We start from the raw sequence: 20,793 nt of genomic DNA, 5'->3' as shown, positions 1-20,793 counted from the left end.
AAAGAGCAACCTTTGTTGGCAAACCAAGAGGATTGGGATTGTTGGGACTAACAGTCCAAGTAGAATATGCCGATGTTTTTTGGTCATTTTGTAAGAGATGTAATGGCTTCCTTTTTAACAGGTAACACCACGTGAAATTTGTTGAAGTCTTTAGGCTTGGAAATGAGAGCTGTTGCATATCTCCAGCATTTACCACTGACAGAGTAGTTACAGGTTTGGCTTGGCCTTGATTATTAATTTGCTTCCCTTCATTATTAACTCTAGGGGACTTCCTTTCTTGACTGCTGCCTAAAGCCTTCAAAAGAGAAGGCTGATTATTTACCGAAGGAGGTTCAGATGGCTTTCTCACTACAAAACTTGAAATAGCAGATTTAAGGTTTTCAGATTCTGGGGACTCCTTTATGGATTCAGAAACTCCAGCTTCAGATGAATGGTGATCCGTTATTAGCCTATTGGAGGAAGTAATAACTTTGCTGTTTTTTTCATGTTGTGGAACAATCTCTGGATCCAGCAAATAACTTTCCAGAGGTTCTGTGGTGCAAACCTGTCTCACTAGAACTGGTTTCTTTTGCTTATTAAGGTCACTGGCTCTAATGTTCAGTGGATTCAGTGATCTAGCATCTGTTGCGCAAGGATCTCCACTTTCATCCTTAACACGTTTTTGGTGTTTTTCCATGGCAATGTCTAAACTGTTGGCTGGTGAAAGCATACGTTTACTTGAAGCTGTAGCCTCTTGTTGAAGAGAAAGTCCACTAACTGGCACTTTCTGAATAATGTTCAAGGAGCTTGACAAAGGTGAATTTCTGCTTCCAGTTTCAGGAAGGGAATTATCAAACATGGATGCTGGCTGTGAATTTTGCAAAACCCTCTGATCTTTGTGAGATTTTGGCAGCTGGGTTTTACCATCAAGTGTTGGCACTGTCACAACATTTGTCTTACCAGTAGACTGATTTACCTGATCCTGGGTTACTATAATTTGAGGAAGCGGGGTTACAGTGGCAAAGCCATAGGATGGAATATTACTATGAATATGAACAGGAACCACAAATGGTGCAATCTGTTGCATCTGACCACTGCAGTTGGCGGGGGTCATTTGTTTTAGGGGAGGCACTGAATATGGATTAGACCTACTGTCAGCTACTTTAGTTTGTACTTCTAATGAGGTCTGACTCTGGCCCAGACCAACCTGAGTTGGATGAGTCTGGGTTGGTAGAGTGGTTGTTATTTGTTTAGAAGGATATGATTGACCTATGTTCAGTGATTTCACTTGAAGCTGATATTTGGGAGCAAAACAATCCTCCTTTTCAACAGACTGACAAGAAAATGCATTTGCGTTTTCTTGTTCTCCTTGGGCTGACGCTTTAAGGGAGGCCTGTAAATGCTGATGTGTTGAAGGCCATTGTCCTTGATTATACAAAACAGGACCTAAAGACTGCTGGCCTAAAGACAGGCTTAGAGGGTGACAATTTTGTGTTGTTGCCTGAGACTCATGTAAAGGCTTGGAGTAAGTCTGTAAGTGCTGAGAATTTGAAGGGAACTCCACCAAAGATTTACTAGAGGTCTGCAGTCTGTGAAATGGTACTGTGGACTTGTCTGTTGTATGAGTTAATTGAAATGAAGCAGCAGCTGATTTAACTTGAGGCAATGAGTTTTCTGGAGCAATATTTAAAGATATCTGTCTTACAAATGGCCCCCTTCTCCTTTCCAACAAAGGTACATGTCCAGTAACTCCACTGCTAGAAGACAATTTTGGAGTGGACATCTCTTGTGGAGTAGATTTTGCTGAAGACATACTTCCAGAGTCAAAAGATTTACTTCTGTAATCTACAACCTCCATGGATGGTTGCGTACAGCTAATTTGTTCTGATGCAGCACGTCTCATTTCCCTGTACTGAGGGCCTGGCACACCAAGAGTATTTGAGCTCACAGGAATCATAAGGAACTCTGAAGATTTACTAATAAGATCCACTTTGGTAGCACTTTCAGTCTTAGAAACTTCATCTTTATCAAATGAAGCTGAAAAGCTAGAGGTGCGAGATAAACTGCTCTCCCGACTAAGACTTCTAGAAAGTGTGGAGTCAATGCTCGATTCAGCAGAAGAATGTTCAATATCAGCCAAACGAATCCTTTTCTTCTTTGGTGGAAGTTTTTCTGTTGGCAATTTTGACAAAGATTCACTTCTCTGAGGCCAGTTAAATTTTTCTGTCTTTTCCTGATCACTGCACTGGGTTTCTTGGTCTCTGTCTGGTTCCTCTGTTACTAGTATTTCAGGAACTTGGATGTTGTGTTGGCGAACAAGTCTTAATGTTTGCAGAGCTGTACTTCTTTCATTAGAAGCAATTTGATTTTCCTTAAGTTCCACTCTAGATACTTCTGATGATACTGGCTGATGGTGCTGGGAACTGCTCAAATGTGAAAGCCTATCTTCTTGAATTGCAACTGCATTCATAGACTGGTTCTTCCCACCCTTTCCAGCCTCTTGAAAAGAAACTGGCGATACTCTTTCAAAAGATTCTGATTTCTCAAATGAACTAGTTCTGCTTAGTGAGTTAGTGTGCTGTATTACTGAAATTCCAGTTCCTTGTCTTTTCAACTCTACCTTCTCTTGTGCAATTGAACTAGTTTGCTTTTCCATCAGAGGAGAGATCTTGGGCTCAATAGCTTGTTCTGTGCCTCGAGCCACAAGCTGAATTTGAGAATTCTGAAGCAGGATACTACCATGTTGATGTGAACCAATTATTGTTGCATTATGTTTTGACATGCTGGAAGAATTTCCTGCCTGGCTCTGACCCTCAGTACTCTTTGATATGTTACTATCATTTTGCTGTGGCTCATCATCATCTCCAACACTTTTCATCTTCCTTCTTTTTCTTATCTGCGGTGTCTGTTCCCAGACACCAGTAGAACTAGCAACTCTGTAGTGCAAAATTTGAGGTTGTGTACTGCTGGGAACTGGTTTATGTTCAGACTCTCGAATGGCTGCTTTGGTTTTTGGTCCATGCAATTCTGAACAATAAAACTTCTTGTGGTTTTCATAATTCTCCAGTTTTCTATACCTGTTTCTACAAGTTTCACATTCAAACATTGCCCCTCGCACATGATGTGATTTCTTTACTTTTTCTAAATTCGTTCCTGGTACATGTAATTTGCTTCTTTGCGTTAAAGGTTCATTAGACAAAGTACATCCATGGTAATTTTCATCTACAGATCGTGCTGGTCCAAGAGCCTGACTTTCACTGGTTGAGGAGTCTTCTATTGCTGCCTGCCTAACAAGAGTGCGAGGATGTCCACCTTGGTTCAATGGAGTCACAGGTCCTGATACAAAGACATCATCATACGATGACCCAATTTTATCATCAAACGATTGACTTCCACGAAGTGGATGAGGAGGAGGTATTATATTTGCAGGTACAGCTGAATAACTGGTTGTAGGCATAGAATTACTTCTAGTTATAGGTAAACAGTCAAGAGATGGTACAGACAAAAGAAAAACCTGCTTTGATTTCTCAGTCGGTGTGAAAGGAGACTTTGGTATATCGGAGCTAGAACTAGTTCTTCTTCCCATTGGTTTTAAATCAAACTGGAAAGAGTCTTTAAAGATATATGATTTTGGTGAGTCTATACTTCCTCTTCTTGAAAGAGATGTTCTTCTTGGTTTCACACTATCTAACTGTTTGTCATCCACTACAGCTTCATTATCGGATATTAATTTTGAGATGCGTTCCTCAAGTGTCTTTGTTGCCATAGGTGGTCGCATTTGACCAGAGAGAAGCACATTTTTTTCAGCACAAACTGTGTGTACCACAGATGCCACTGTTCCACTTGTTCTGGGTAGGCAGGTCATATTTTGATTCGAGTCTTTCTCAGAACTTGGCAATCCCCTTACAAAAGGAGTTGGTGGACTCATTGTTTGATCTGCACTTTCAGAACGTGAAAAATAACCAGAATCAGTGCTACCTAAACTTCTAGGACTCAACAGACATTTTCCTTGCTGCTCCTGGGAACAATCAGTTGCCTGCTGCCTTTGTAGCTGCGCATGTGCTGTTCCTATAGCGGACCCAAGATGTTGTTCTTCTAATAAACTCATTTCTACTTTTTGGTGGTGCCTAACTTCAGTCTCCTTGAATGAGGCTATCTGTGCTAAATTTGACTGCATATTTGTAACTTTGAAATCTCCTTTTCTCTGTGCTGCAGCAAGGTCAGGTGTGGGATCTGTTACTTTTGGACTATCGGCCCTTAATGGGGAAACATTTACAGGATGAACTATAACTTTAGGTAAAGCTGCCCGAACTTGAGGTTCTGAATTATGCAATGAAGAATCACCTATTACACAGTCTGGATTGCCTAATGGAATGGGACTACCTTTCTGTAATGTTGTTTCAGGATTTGAAATGATTTTCACTATTTGTGCAGATTCCAGTTCTAAGGATCCTTGATCATCTTGTCTTTCATCAGCAGTGCCTTCATCATCACTTTCACCACTATCTTCCGCATCTGAATGAATACCAAGTGCTTTGTCTGATTCATGGGTTAGGAATAAACCACCAGAATCTGGTTGTAGAACAAGTCCAAGTTTGATAGCATGTGCATGAGACTTTTTGTGCTTGTATAGATTACTTTTGGTCTTAAATGAAAACCCACAAGTCACACAAGGATAAGGTCGTTCTCCTGTATGGGATCGGATGTGCTTTTGAAGAACACTAGGCTTGGCACAAGCCCGATTGCAATACTCACAGACATACTTTCCCAGTTTTTTAGGTTTCTGGTCTTTTAGAAGGTTACAGATTTGTTCTACACCATGGTTGACAACAGATGCTATCTGGGCTGAATTATACATGGGCGCTATAGATAAATGTGTGGAATTAGATGCATTAATTGACAAAGGTGAAGAAGAACTAGCTACTAACTGACTTTGAGGAAAAACCTGAGCTACAGCAGAAGATGGTGTATGTACTACAGAAGAAGTTACTGCTATACTGTATATCTGCTGGAGTTTTGGGTTTTCTTGATTCTGCTGATGTACCAGTGATCTAGTGAAACTTGGACACATAACAATTTGATGATTATGTTGTCCAGTTTTAGCAATAAGCTCTTGCGAATGAGAAACTGATTGGATCTGTAATTGTTTATTCTTGCCTGATGTTGCTATGTGCATATTATTTGAAGTGCATGGGTAGCAGTGAGATCCAGCTACAACATCTGGCGGTGACAAAGCAGAATGATTTTGGACACTCATTGTACTGGATGTGAGACTGGAAGAGGTGCTAACTACAGTTTTATTTGGTCTCAGTTTTTCTATTTGCATTCCACAAGGAGGGCACTCTTGTGCTAATGTGTTCAATTCAGGCTCCATAGCTTTTAAAAGGACATCAAATGCTGTACGTGTACACGAGGATGAAGTACTACAATCAACAAAAGTAACACATTCATTACTGTCAGTCTTTGTTTTACTTGACAAGGAGTTAGGGAGGGACTTCTCTGCGCTTGTATCAAAGTCTTCTACTGTCCGTTTGTTGAGTTCCAAGGACTGATGTAACAGTGGAAGTTTTGTCTGCATTGATACTTCAGATTTGGATTCGTCAGTAGCTACATTGCAACTACGTGTTCCCCCATTTTGTTTGGTACATTTTTTCCCATTCTGTACAGGTAAATGATTCTGTGTCTTCGTGTGTTCTGAAGCATCAAGAACTTTAGATGATGAAGGTTGCTCTACATTTTGTTTAAGCTTGGCCTCAGGAGGATTTCGCAAAGGTGATTTTGGTATTTTTTTCAGGTGGTTCTCAGTTACAATCTTCTTCCGTTTCACACCTTTAATTGCATCTGGGGTTCCTCTAGTCCCAGCTTCTGAGCCTTCTGTTAAGACAAAAACAAAACAATACAAAAATGGTAAATTCACATAGTCATTACAAACTATTATACCATCACAAATATATTTTTAATCACAAAGACTAAATGCAATCATATACATTTAACAAGTAAATCTAAAAATGCTACGTTTTCTCACAATTTGTAACATGTGGAAGTTGCTTTTTATTCGTCTACATGTGAATAGTCACATACACAAGTCTTTACTCCTGTAAGATTAAACTATCCTCCTCAAAGTGAAGAGCTAGGATTTGTTTTCCTGCAGAGTTCTTCTATGCTGTGTCTCTGTTGACCAGAGATTTTCCCTGATTTCTATACACTGAACATGCTGAAACCTGCACCTTGTTGTCTATGGAAGCAAGAAATGAATTTTCAGTTTGTGAGCTGCAGTCCTACTATAGCTAAAAGCCAAGCCTCATGTCTATTATTGTTAATGTTTTAACTTCTTGGCTGAAACCTCTATCTCAGTTTTTTAATGCTAGGCTTCCTTTGAGAAACCACTCACTGCCGCATTACAATCAGCTGGCTCTATTAGCAGAAACAATGGCAGTAATACTGATGTTGATAGAGGACCAGCATTTGTAGCCCATGTCACTCAGAATTGTAGTCTCGTGGTTAAGACTATGGCACAATGGGACTTAGAAAACAGTAATTCTGTTTCTATATCTACTACAGTTTCTTGCTCCATGTGACCTTATTCGTTAGTCATTCAGGGTGAAATAAGGGTCCTGAAGTCAACAGCAAAACTCAAATTTATTTCAATGGATCTTAGATTTCATTTCAGACTTCTCCATGCTTTGGTACCTGATCTGCAAAATGGGGCTAGCAATATTTTCCTGCTTCACTGGAAAGCCAAACAGATACAGTTATTAATGTATACAATATGCACAGACATGGATGGGTCCAGGTTTTTAAAAGTGGGGAGGGTGTGGGATCAGTGACTGGTGGTGTAGGGGTGGCTGCATCCAGGATCCTAGCCTCTTCCCCTCACCCTGGGGCAGGCAGACTGCACCGCAGAAGCAGCAGCTGGTGACTTTTTTGCTTTGTTTTGTTTTAAATCCCCCAAGCAGGTAAGAAACTCCCCATTCCACTCCCTTCCCCTCCATGCTCAGCTGCACATTCCCTTCCCTCCCCTCCCATTCCCCCCTTGTCTCCTGCTACATCCACTGTCCCCACCTGAGGCAGGGGCAGGAGGTGAAGGGGGGCCTCCAGAAGCCCTCCTATCCTGCTGCAATCAGGCTGCACATAGAGGCAGGCTTGATAGAGGCCATGGTGGTAGCAAGGGTCCCTTACCTTGTGCCCAATTCCTAGAGAGGGGGAGGGACCCACCCGCTGCTGCCACTGTCCCCAACTGGAATGAGCAGGAACATCTTTCGAGCTCCCCACAAGTCTCCAAGGCAGCCATAGATGGGGGAGGGGAGATGCTGCTGAGCATGAAAGGGAAGGGAAAGTGCTATTTTCACTTGCTTCAGGGACATAATGCCTCAGATGGGCCATATAAGTACCTACAGAGAACACATCTTAGATGGCAGTAAAGACGATGGCATCTTCAAAGAATAAAACATTTAATGAACTTAAAAAAAACACATCAATTCAAAAAAGAATTAAAACATCAGCATTTGGGGGAAAAGCCCAACAGAACCAGTTACTTCTGTTGTCTCCTGGGAAGCTGGAATTAAGTCCAATAGCAGATTCAAAATTGATATGAGAACTAATTTTAATTTTCAGTTTTTAAACATTTTTTTGGCAAGCTGCACCTAAAATAATGACATATGCAAAAAAATTCTGATTATTTTAGATACTGGATTTTTATGAAAAATAGTATACAGGCTGTCTTTTGTGCATCTGCAGACTCTTATTTCCTTTTTTTTTTTTAATTAGGAAGACTTTGTCAGGTTATATTTTTCTAGCTTGCTTTTTGTTATAAAGAACATCTTAGTATATGATGCTGCCTAGAGGTATTTCACTTTTATTTCTATCATTTACTTTTTCTCATTTCTTTCAATTTGGCTAATGAAAATAAAACGAGTCAGTTACAGCAAGTCCTGTACTATTCCAGGGGACTGTTAGAGAGACGCTGCCTATCTCTACATTATCTGATATTCTTCTAACCTTAAGTGTACCTTATTGAAAGTTTATTTTATCTTGGTCTGGAAAAAGTAATGCTTGTTTATTGTAATCTCTTTCAGCATCAAATGTCATTTACAAGATTGGTATGAAATTATGCAAAGAAAATATTAAAAAAAGGAAAGCAATTTATAAATGTTTTAAGATTTATAGCAAGTGCATTTTATTCAGAGTACTACTATTAAGGCTTTATTTTGGGCTTAAAGATGAAAATCATTATAGTAGAACAAAGAAGCATGAAACAAATTTGTTTTTCTCTCTTCCCTGTCATTTTTCCCCTCTGTATGTTGCAGCAGACAAGGAATGAAGACACCTTATTTTATGGTTATGCTTGTAACTGGATTTGTCATAAAAATGGCACAAACCACCCACGCCATCTGTCAAATACTGAATTTCAGAGCATATATTACTGAACTTCAATATTGTTTCAAATGAGCTGCTACTGCAGATAAACAAAAATTGGTCAATCTTAGATTATTTTCCATTTCTGTATTATGAATAAAATTAAAAAATGAATTATTTCATTATTAACTACATTTGTTGCTCATTTTAATTAGGTATGCACATGAAATTTCAGGTCCACATTGAATAGCAAATGATTTATTAGTATCAAGCAAAAGAGCAGTTTTGTAACAAATGCATCTATCGTTCAGTGAAAAGCTTGGCTCGAACATCACGTAACAAAGCACGCATACAGAATGAAAATCTATATTAATATTTATTTGAAAAAAATCTATATTAGTATTTACTTTATGCATATATATTTTTGTGCAAGTAATTTTGCTGTTATACCTATGTGGAGTGAACAAAGATTCATAATATTTTAACTTCTGGTTAAACACTCATATATTTATACTTATATTTTACACTTTATCCTTCCTACCTTCCCAGCCCTTTGTATTCTAATCCTGGTTTTTTTTATTTAGAAGCTGTTTCCTGCAGTCCCTTCACAGCATCTGATGAAGTAAACCCACTGTTAGTGCTGTGCACCCCTGATTTAGTTAGTCTATAAGGTGCAAATCTGCCCTACTTTCTATCATCTTTAGATATTAAGAGGCTACAGTCTGCCTGTATTCTGCTAGGGCACAAAGTTCACGCACAGTATATATGGCTCCTACATAAACAGGGAACCAACTCTGTAGGGGAGCCTTATGTGCCACAGTGAAGCAGGTAACTGCTGTTGTCACTGCTGGAATCTGGTGTAGATTCACGAAGCATCCACTACCCCATGTATCGAGAAAATAAGTAAAGGATATATAAAAATATAAAAGGACAGACAAAAACCCAGTAGGAGCACATTTTTCACAAAAAAACCAAAATACTCCTTTTCTGACCTCACTATCCTCATGCTCAAAGAGAATTTACAAAAAGCCTCCAGAAAATAGGTGTGGGAACATAAATTCATAACTCTACCAGACAGTAAAAAAATCTGGTTTTAAAATAGAACATGGCTTTATGGCTCATTTCAACCTTAGAAACACTGCCAAACATCTCCCTGCACTCTACGGGTAATAACTGCTTCCTCTGATACTAAATAGATTGCCTGTTCTACTGTTCTTCTTTAGTCTTGTAAGAGGTCCTGTTTACAACCTTCATTCCTAGTTCACAGCCCTCCTTCATCCATCCAACTGGGCTTTCTGAATTGGCATGGAGTCTTTTCTTTGGTATTTAGCTCAGCTTGTGTCTGCTTTCCCTTCGGACCAGAGAAAGGATACCCTATGCTGAAAGTTTATCTAAGAGATCTCCCAACTATACAGGTGTTCCAATAAAAGCTGTCAAAAAAAGCCTTGCCTCCTAAAAATAAGGAATGCAGAGGCAGCCCTGGCTTGAAGCTAACAGAGTAAAGCCGAGCATTCCTATTACTCCAGTGTAGGGGTGCACCGATAAAGATTTTCTTGGCTGATACCAATAGCTGATTATTAACCAGCCACATCAGCTGACACTGATCTGATAATCAATTTAAAGGAATGTAGCCGGGCAGTGTGGAGAGCAGCTCCCTGCAGGTAAGTCTGTGGACGGGAAGGGGTGTGGAGGAGGCAGATCGAGTCCCCCACAGTGAGGGAGGGAGTGGGGCCAAAGCAAAGGGCGCTGCCCAACCAGGGCAGTGAATGTGACCTGGGGAGGAAGTGGGACAGAGTCACAGGTGGATCGTCCAATGGATCAGCATCTCAGCGCTAAAAATGGCAGCAGGGATGCTTGAACTAAAGCTTGTTGAATAAACTTTAGTTCAAACGCTACCATCGCCATTTTTAAGTGGGGGAATGCTTTTAACCAGAGCCAAGCCAAGCTGAGCAGAACGAGGGCAGATGTGGGCTGCTCACTGTGGGTTTCGGGCTCTCCGCCCTGCTGCCTTTGCTCCAGGGGCCCAATGCTGGCTGTGTGCCCCCTGCCAGCCCAGCAGCAGGAGGCACAACATGCCACCCCCACTGCTGCTAGGCAGGCAGGGGGTGCATGCCCAGCATGGGGCTCCCGAGGGAAAGGCAGCACTGCGGAAAGCCCAAGCCCACAGTGAGGAGCCTGCATCGCCCTGCACACCAGTCTGAGGGGGCACATGCCTGCAGGTGCCCGCAGTGGCAGGGAGCTGCTCCCCCACAAACCTTACTCCCCTCTGGATGAGCCACCTGCAGTTCTGTCCCACTTCCTGCCCCAGCCCTGTGCCACATTCACCATCCTGGCTGTGCAGTGCTCCCAGCCCCCCTCCCTCTCTTACCATGAGGGCCTCAATCTGGGCCCCCTGCCCCTCCACATCTCTTCCTCTCTACAGATTTATCTGCAGGGTGCTGCTCTCCATGCTGCCTGACTGCATTCCTGGCCACGTGCATGCGTACAGCTGCATGCATACATGTGGCATCCAGGGGCCCCAGCTAGGAGGCATATTCTATTCATTGGTGAACGTTATTGGCTACACGGGCCAAAAAAAAACAAAAAACAAAAAAAAATTAAAAAAAAAAAAAAAAAAAGCTGCCAGCCAATAATGTTAATTTTCCTTTTATTGGTGCCAATCCGATATGCAACCAATATATCAGTGCACCTCTGCTCCAGAGTGGTGGCAAAAGAAAGGAGAATGAGAGAGAGTCCTTTCACTCAGCTCCAGATAAATTATCTTGCCTAAAGCCCATTTCAGGTTTTAAGTCATCATCCAATGCATTAGTTTATACTCAGCTGATATTTACAAGGTTGCCTCTCAGGCTTATGAATTAAAAATATTTTTTTATATATATGGAAACTTGGATTGTGTAAAAAACAATAAATTATTCTCCCCCGCTCAGTCAGAGAAATTTTACCAAAATGAGGCAGCAATGGATCTGTCAAGCTCTACATGCTTGTAAAACAGGGATGGCCAACTTGTGGCCCAGTGTGCCACAGGCAGCTTCTGTGTGGCACATGGGAGATTGGGGAGGGGAAGGCAGCACAGTGGCATATAGGGCAGGAAGCAAAACGCTGAGCCACAAGTGGGGCAGTGGAAGAGGATCAAAGTGGCACTCATGGAAGGGGAAGGTCTAAGTTGTGGCACACCTGCCAAAAAGGTCGACCTCCACTGGTGTAAAAGAATGCATTCCTAGCCATTACTATGAATAGCTTTCTTAAGTTTCAGGGCATACTGCAGTTTTTTTCTCCCCAAAGAATAGAACTGAGTTTGCACAAATTATAGAAAAACTGTAAAAATAAATTTAGTATAAGCAAAGCATTTTGTATTAACTTTTGCACGTGATTTTACAATGCCTTAAAATCATGCATGATAACTAGGTGGACATAATATGGTTCTCTTTATGTATATACTGCAGCTCTTTCGCTGTCACAATCATGCCTCACATCAGTGTATTATTTGGCTCAGTGCACAATGGGTAAATCTAGGCAGCTTACCTACAGACAACCTGTGATGGGCAAGAGTGCTCAGGGAACATGCTAGACTGGAAAGAAGGAATACACAGGGAACATCTAACTGCACAACCACATAAGCCTGAAGACTAATGTTCTTTGTCCCCACTGCAGCCAACTGTGCACTAAACCAGGAAGACAGCCCCATTACTCTAGTTGGTGAAGACCTGTTAAATAACCAAAGTTAGAGAGTTTCAACTGTGTTACGTAAGGATGAAAAAAAACAGTCAGACCCAGCTATACTAGTAAAGTGCTCACAAATGTGATTGAAAAGCAGTAGCATGGACAAATGCTTTGCCCAGGACTACCAATTGAACAACTAGGAGTCTTATATTTCACTACAGAAATAATATCTGACTTTCACAGTTGGCGATCTACAGCCATATTTTCTCAAGAATACCTCCCACAAGGCTTGCTAGCTAACATATGGATACTGTATATTTCCAGGAAAAAATGAAGCATGTGTATACAGATGGAAAACAAAGACAGATATGGTCTTTTTTCATTCTTCAGCAATCATTAAAATGAAGCTTTCATACTGATAGAAATTGCTGCCAATAGGATATCTTGAGCCCTAGCTCCTTATTTTTATTCTTGTTTCTGACATTGACTCTCTCTGAAAGGTTCCAGCCTACCTGGTTCTGTAGCCAATAATACACAAGGGAGTAATATAGCCATTTCTGACTCCCCAGAATTATAATAATAATACAAAAGTTTCCTATTCACAGGTGAGTCACTGGCAGCAGCCTTTAGTTCAAGTACTAAACAAGCTTGACCTCACAGCTCTGGTGTCTTAAGTACTCTGCTCTTAACTATATACAGGTCCTCAAGGAAACCGTTCCTAAGCACTTGGAGAAGAAAGTGATTAGGAACAGTCAGCACTGATTCACCAAGGGCAAGTCATGCCTGACCAACCTGATGGCCTTCTATGATGGGATGACTGGTTCTGTGGATGCGGGGAAAGCAAAGGATGTCATATACCTTGACTTTAGCAAGGCTTTTGATAAGAGTCTCCTACAACATTCTTCCAAGCAAGGTAAAGAAGTATGGGTTGGATGAATGGACTACAAGGTGTACAGAAAACTGACTGGATTGCCAGGCTCTGAGAGTAGTAATTCATGGTTCAATATCTAGTTGGCAACCTGTATCAACTGGAGTGCCCCAGGGGTCAGTCCTGTTTTGTTCAATATCTTCATCAGCAACCTGGAAGATGGGATGGAGTGCACCCTCAACAAGTTCATGAATGACACCAAGCTGGGGGGAGTAGTAGATACGCTGGAGAATAAAGTAAGGATTCAGAGAGACCTTGACAAATTGGAGGATTGGACCAAAAGAAATCTCATGATGTTCAATAAGAACAAGTGCAAAGGCCTGCACTTAGGACAGAAGAATCCCATGCACTGCTACAGGCTTGGGACCAACTGGCCAAGCAACAGATCTGCAGAAAAAGATCTGGGGGTTACAGTGGACAACAAGCTGAATATGAGTTAACAGTGTGCCCTTGTTGCCAAGAAAGCTAATGGCATACTGGGCTGTATTAGTAAGAGAATTGCCAGCAGATCAAGGGAAGTGATTTCCCTCTATTCGGCACAGGTGAAGCCAAACCTGGAATACCAGGTCCAGCTTTGGGCACTCCACTATACAAAGGATGCAAACAGATTGGAGATAGTCCAGTAGAGGGCAACAAAAATGGTGAAGGGGCTAGGGCACTTGACTTATAAGGAAAGGCTGAGGGAACTGGGCTTATTTAGTCTGAAAAAAAGAAGAGTGAGAAGGGATTTAATATCAGCTTTCAACTACATGAAGGGTAGATCCAGAGAGGATGAAGCTAGACCAGTGCTTCCCAAACCTTTCTTCAGCATGACCCCATTTATGGCTCCATTTCCTCAGCATGGCCCCTCACTCCCAACCCACAGACCTCCACTCCCATGACCCATCTGTTGATGCTGCAACCCCATTTGGGGGTCACGACCCATAGTTTGAGAACCACTGAGCTAGACTGTTCTCAGTAGTGGCAGATGACAAAACAAGGAGCAAGGGTCTCAAGTTGCAGCAAGGGCAGTTTAGGTTAGAGATCAGGAAAAATTCTCTCACAAAAGAAGGTAGTAAGTACAGCACTGAAGCAGGTTAGGTGACCCAGAGATGTTGTGGAATCTCCATCCTTGGAGGTTTTTAAGACATGGCTAGACCTCCTGAGGTCCCTTCCAACCCTAATTTTCTATGGTTCTATAACTTTCTGTAAATATGTACTTAACTATACAATGTAGTTAACTATACTATAGTACTTAACTATGGGATCATAATACTTAACTCCTTACTACAAGTTGTGAAACTCAGTAAAGAAAAAGGCACCATATAAAAGTACATATTAGCAGTGACAGTATTCATCTTACGCTTGCTAATTGCATGTCTTAATACTTGCACTAAAAAGGGAAGAAGGCCCTCAACAAGCTTGTTGTCATCTTTTTTACTTATTAAATACCTCTTTGTATATTCTTTTTTTACTTCTACTTTATTTGAAGTCATTCCATTAGAGGAATAGCGAGCTCCTCCAGGGTCCTGGGTGGGAAGGAAAGTAAGCAGAGTCTTACTTGCAGAAGCAGCTTTTGCTATAGCTGTGTGGGCTTGGGCTGTTGCAGTGGGAGGATAGGTTCCCTGTACACTGGCTGCACAGGGTTATACCTGCTTGTCTCCTATGGCCAAGCAGCCATTTTTGCCTGCCGTGGCAAAAATTAATGGGGCTGGGGGAAGAAATGGGGCCATTCTAGCACCCTCCCCCAAGTCAACACATAGGGCTGATGCCCTACTTGCCCAGCCTCTCCCTACATTATGCTACTGAATTCTATTATATAATTGTGCTGATGTACTGCAATGTGTCATATCTTTATCTTGAAAAAATATTTGCATTCATGTCATTATAATTATTCAAGGATCAACTTACCTATGTCAATGTTTCTAGCAGTAACAACACTAGTAAAGCTATCAGTCACAGAATGCCAGACATTTTTGAGCCCACCATAGTTTCCAACTTTCACAAGGTACACTTGCCAAGTACACATTCACACATTAACTTACAAAAACAAACAGCATAAATAACATTGACATGAAAATAAAAAACAACTCACCCATTTCTCCCCATGTGAAGTCCATTTCCTTTCTCCTTTTACCCTTTCCCATGTAATCACAAGAAACTCATCTGTGGTCACACCAAAGTGATTCTATGATAACCCAGGGTGCAGACAGAAGTGACAATTTTTGCCTTACCCAGCCACAGAAAGCAGTTTATAGCTGTGACCAAACACAAGTCCACGGCGATAGACAACTTAAAAATGGCTGATCAGGTGAAAATCTGACCCCTCATTGCATAAGGTATTAGATGAAGAAGTTTCAAAATGTAGTGTCTTCTGTAACTTCTGTCTGCCAGCCAGACCCAGCCTGTAGCTGTTTTCATAATGGGAGGGGGGAAGGTAGTGGAGGGAATTCAGTCTGGGGTTTTTTCAGACTGCCCCCAGGTTGGGGGCACAGGCTCCAATTCAATCACCCCACCCTTCAGCAGCAGCTGGGGAGCCCCAAGAAGGAGTTCTCTTCGTTACCCTCCCCGCATCCCATTCTGAAAAGAGCAGCACTGGCAGAGAGCTGTGGCCATTGCAACAAGAGCCTGGCTGCAGGCTCCCAGCCCACAGTTAGATTCCCTTCCCCCTCAAACCATCAGTGAACTTCTGTTTGGTCTGGGGTAACATTGTAACTCAGAACCCTTTGCAGAAAATGTTCCAAGTTGCAGCTGGGAGCTGGCACTTCTGTCTATACCCCCAGTCATTTCCCTAGTTAGCCAAATAGTTTTTGCAGAAACATCGTTATTCTGATTTCTTTGAAACATTTTTTTATATACATCTATCTTACAGTTATGCAGCAGTAGGCTACGTGGACACCTGAAGCAGGTACAGTAGAAGCACTGCCAGTATGTGGTGCATCAAGTGTCTTTGGCTCTCCACTGGTTTGTTCCAGCTACTCTCTCTTTTTTTTCCCTACTCAACTTTCCCCCCTTTTCCTTGTTTTGATTTTTTTTGTTTACTGTTCTCGGTTACTCTGCTTCTCACACGTTGTTTCAATCTGTATCCTGCACTCCAAATAGGAGCAAACTGCCAATATCACTACACATTGATTCAGAAACCTGTAATCTGTCAGCTTTACTTTGCTCCTGGCACATAAAGAAGAGCAACAGAACACAGACAATGTGAAGAAGCAGAAATGAACTAAGTGAAATAATCAATGTACCAAGAAAAGAGATTTTTTTTTCTTTTTTAGCATTCACCTTCACCCATGAATTGCACAATGTCTGGGTAGAATGAACTCAATGGGTCTGTTTAAGAAATTCCCAGAATCGCCTGTCTCAAAGCCTATGCATTATCAGAGCTCCCATTCTCTTTTCTCCTAAGGAAAGCTGTAGGCCTTCATGAGAGAGAGAGAGGGGGGGGGGGGGGGGGGGGGGGAAGGAATAAAGAACAAACACAATGCATCTACTCTTCCCCTAATGCAACTTTATTAAACTCATTTTTTGGCTTCATTAATGTTAAGTGAACAGTTATCTTATAATTCAATGGACTGTAGAGGCTTTACTTTATGGTATCCCATTTATTCTAAAGGAACATTAAAAAATGCACCATAGATATGCACACCCCAGGTTCCTAAATCTATACTTTTGTCATTCAAGCAACAGCAGGGACTCAATCTCTCTGGAAAACAGGTCTCTCCTAAGAAAGGCTCTACACATGAATTTAAAGTTCAGCTAAAAGCACAGAACTAAAAAAAGTGTGTCATGGTATCTTTATGTCTTATTCTTCAAAATTAATAAGTTTTCCAAAGGAATGCAGGTAGTCAAAAAAATGCAGATCTTTCAAAAGACTACCACCAAGGTCTTTTCTCAAATTAAAACTATGTTCCCTAAGGGCCTGGGTGTTTCTACATATTAAAAAATATTTTTTTCACTTGACATGTGATATCTACTTTATTAGAGAAGTGACATTTTTGTTTAGGGTGCTACAAGGAGGTTCAAAGTCATCCAGATTTTCTGCCCCCCCACTTTCCAAATTCTCTTCTCTCACACCAGCTGAAATGAGAGATAAATGAAAATTGTTGAAGTCACCTGGTTTCCAAGGCATCTTGTAAATACTACTGCAAAGAAAATAAAAGCCATTCTAAACCAAAGAGCAAGAACTAGGAAATATTTTAGGAGACTGGGAATCATGGGCTCATCATGACTAGCATAGTTTCATAGTTGGTAGGGTCGGAAGGGACCTGAGATCATCTAGTCCAACCCCCTGCCATGACAGGAAAGAGTACTGGGGTCAAACGACCCCGGCCAGATGTTCGTCCAGACTTTTTTTAAAGATCCCCAGGGTATGAGCCAGCACCACTTCTTTTGGAAGTTGGTTCCAGGTCCTAGCCGCCCTGACAGTGAAATAGCGCCTCCTAATGTCTAGCCTGAAACTACCCTCGGCCAGCTTGTGTCCGTTGTTTCTTGTAACTTCTGGGATTGCTTGGGGGAACAGGGACTCTCCCAATGCCTGCTGGTCTCCCTTGACTAGTTTGGAGACTGCCACTAGAGCCCCTCTCAGCCTTCTCTTTTGGAGGCTGAACAGGTTCAGGTACCTCAGCCTCTCCTCGTAGGGCCTGCCCTCCTGACCCTGATCATGCGGGTGGCCCTCCTTTGGACCCTCTCCATATTGGCCACATCCCTCCTGAAGTGCGGCGCCCAGAACTGGACGCAGTACTCCAACTGCGGCTTGACCAGTGTCGCATAGAGGGGGAGGATCACCTCCTTGGACCTGCTTGAGATGCATCTGTGAATGCACGACAAGGTATGGTTGGCCTTCCTGACCGCATCCCCACTTTGTCGGCTTACATTCATTGTGGCATCAAGGATGACTCCAAGATCCCTTTTTCTCGACACTGACGAGAATGGAGTTCCCCAGCCTATAGGTGTGACGCTGGTTCTTCCTCCCCAGGTGCATTACCCTGCACTTGTCAGTGTTGAACCCCATCCTGTTCTCATCGGCCCACCCCTGTAACCTGTCCAGATCCGCTTGCAGCCTGTTCCTTCCTACTAGTGTACCCACTTCATCCCACATCTTAGTGTCATCTGTAAATTTGAACAGGGTCCTTTCTAACCCCTCGCCCACGTCACTGATGAACATGTTGAATAGTGCAGGGCCAAGGACCGAGCCCTGGGGAACCCCACTGCCCACATCCCTCCAGGTCGAATAAGACCCGTCCACCACAACCCTCTGGGTGCAGCCCTCCAGCCAGTTAGTGACCCATCTGACCATGTAGGCATCAACACCACTGCCTCCTAGTTTCTTATTGAGAATGGGGTGAGAGACCGTGTCAAAGGCCTTTCAGAAGTCCAGAAAGACTATATCCACTGCGACACCTGCATCCAAGGTCTTGGGGACCTGGTCATAGAAGGCCACCAGGTTGGTTTGACAAGACCTGCCCCTAATGAACCCATGCTGGTTGCCCCTGAGCATAACCTCTCCTGCTGGCCCTTCCTGGACATGTGCCAGGATAATTCTTTCAAAAAGCTTCCCCAGCACCGAGGTAAGACTCACGGGGCTATAGTTTTCTGGGTCCTCCTTCCTCCCTTTTTTGAAGACGGGGACCACATTGGCCCTTTTCCAGTCCTCTGGCACATTACCCGAGCGCCATGAGTGATCGTAGAGCTGTGCCAGAGGTCCCACAATGACCCCTACTACTTCCTTCAGCACTCTGGGTTGGAGATCATCAGGACCTGCAGATTTAAATACATCTAGTCCCTCCAGAAGTTCCCTGACAAGGTCCTCATTAACCCTAGGCCTGGGTGTGCCACCCACAGGGCCCTTGGGGGTGCCAGTGGGGGAGATATCCGGGTCCCTCCTCAGAAATACGGAGGCAAAGAAATTGTTGAATATGTCAGCTTTACCATCAGGTGAGATGACCAGATTTCCTGGCGTGTCCTGCAGATGCCCCACATTACCTGGCACCTTTTTTTGCCCCACTCTGTATTTGAAAAAGGACTTCTTGTTGTCCTTGATCTGGGTTGCTAGTCCCAGCTCCATTTCCGCCTTGGCCTTCCTGACCGCCCTCCTACATTCCCGAGCTACCAAGGTATAGTCCTCTCTTGTGATGGTCCCTCCCTTCCAATGGGTGTACACCTCCTTTTTTGTTTGGAGATGTTCCCGGATGCTTTTGTTGAGCCATGGGGGCCTTTGCGCCCCCTTGTCCCCTTTGACTCGCGTAGGGATTACTTCCCTTTGAGCTTGGAGGATTGTCTCCTTAAGGAACAACCACTCCTCCTGGACACTCAACCCCCTCCTGCTCTGGGACCTCAGTGCTTCCCCCACTAGTTTTCTCACCTCGTTAAAGTCTGCCCTCCTGAAGTCGAGGGCTGCTGCCTTGCTGGAGGCTTTCGCCACCTTGCGCATGTTGGCAGGAGGCTTAGGACTTATGTGCCTGGACAAGGGAGATGAGCTTGATGTCATTTATCTGGACTTCAAGAAGGCCTTTGACTTGGTCTCCCATGATGTCCTCATGACCAAGCTGGGGAAATGTGGCCTCGACCATCTCATGGCCCAATAGGTGGGGAACTGGCTCCAGGGTCGGACCCAAAGGGTACTAGTTGATGGGAACAAGTCAACATGGTGCAAGGTTACCAGTGGAGTCCCCCAGAGCTCAGTACTCAGGCCAGTACTCTTCAATATCTTCATTAATGACCTGGACTCGGGAGTCAGATATGAACTGGCAAAGTTCGTGGACAACACTAAACTATGGGGGAAGGCAGTCACGCTGGAGGACAGGCTGGGGATACAGGCCGACCTGGCAAAGTGGGTAGACCAAAATTTGATGGCATTCAACATAGAGAAATGCAGAGTACTCCACCTTGGGAGAAAAAACCAACATCATACTTATAGGCTCAGCAGTGCTACGCTCACTAGCACCGTGACCGAAAGGGACTTGGGGGTCTTGATTGGCCACAAGATGAACATAAGCCCTCAATTCAATGCCATGGCTGATGGAGCAAACCAAACTCTGGCATGCATCTACCAATGCATCTCGAGCAAAACCAGGGACGCCATCCTCCTGCTTTACTTGGCCTTAGCAAGGCCACAGCTGGAGTACTGCATCCAGTTTTGGGCCCCCCACTTCAGAAAGGACATGGATAAGTTCAAGAGAATCCAGAGGACAGCCACCCGTATGATCAAAGGCCAAGAGAGAAAGCTTTATGAGGAGAGGCTGAGGGATATGGGGCTCTTCAACCTGGCAAAGAGAAAGCTCAGGGGGGACTTGGTGACCGCCTATAAGTATATAAGGGGGGTGGCATCAGGATCTGGGAGAACAGTTGTTCACCAGGGCTCCCCAAGGGATAATGAGGTCTAATGGCCACAAACTTCTAGAAGGCCAATTCAGATTTGATATAACGAAAAACATCTTTACATTCCATGTGTCCAAGGTCTGGAACAGACTCCCACCAGAGGTGGTCCAAGCACCTACTCCGGACTCATTCAAAAAGCATTTGGACACTTATCTTGCTGGGATCATCTACATGGTCCGGTGGGTGGCCAATTGGCTAGAGGGTCGCAACCAGAGAGTCGTGGTGGATGGGTCGGTATCGACCTAGAAGGGTGTGGGCAGTGCGGTCCCGCAGGGCTCGGTCCTTGGACCGATACTCTTCAATATCTTCATCAGCGACTTGGACGAGGGAGTGAAGTGTACTCTGTTCAAGTTTGCAGATGACACAAAACTGTGGGGAGAAGTGGACATGCCGGAGGGCAGGGAGCAACTACAAGCAGACCTGGACAGGTTGGACATATGGGCAGAAAACAACAGAATGCAATTCAACAAGGAGAAATGCAAAGTGCTGCACCTAGGGAGGAAAAATGTCCAGCA

The 20,793-nt window shown here is 43.3% G+C and overlaps 1 protein-coding gene across 4 annotated transcripts in view; it reads right to left on the bottom strand.

Annotated features, from left to right (window-relative positions):
• The window catches only part of HIVEP1 (human immunodeficiency virus type I enhancer binding protein 1), a 201,605-nt gene that overhangs the window by 48,143 nt on the left and 132,669 nt on the right, over nt 1-20,793 (bottom strand). For all 4 annotated transcript variants that reach the window (XM_025206224.1, XM_025206222.1, XM_025206223.1 and 1 more), the window contains one exon: nt 1-5,853. This exon is cut by the window's left edge and continues 134 nt beyond it. In XM_025206224.1, the coding sequence (XP_025062009.1) occupies nt 1-5,853 (5,853 nt within the window). The remainder of the gene's footprint in view (nt 5,854-20,793) is intronic.

This window comes from Alligator sinensis, unplaced genomic scaffold (assembly GCF_000455745.1).
Source record: "Alligator sinensis unplaced genomic scaffold, ASM45574v1 scaffold253_1, whole genome shotgun sequence".
Lineage (NCBI taxonomy): Eukaryota > Metazoa > Chordata > Crocodylia > Alligatoridae > Alligator > Alligator sinensis.
The sequence above is the reverse complement of the archived record's forward strand: the minus strand, read 5'-3'. Positions and strand labels throughout refer to the sequence as shown.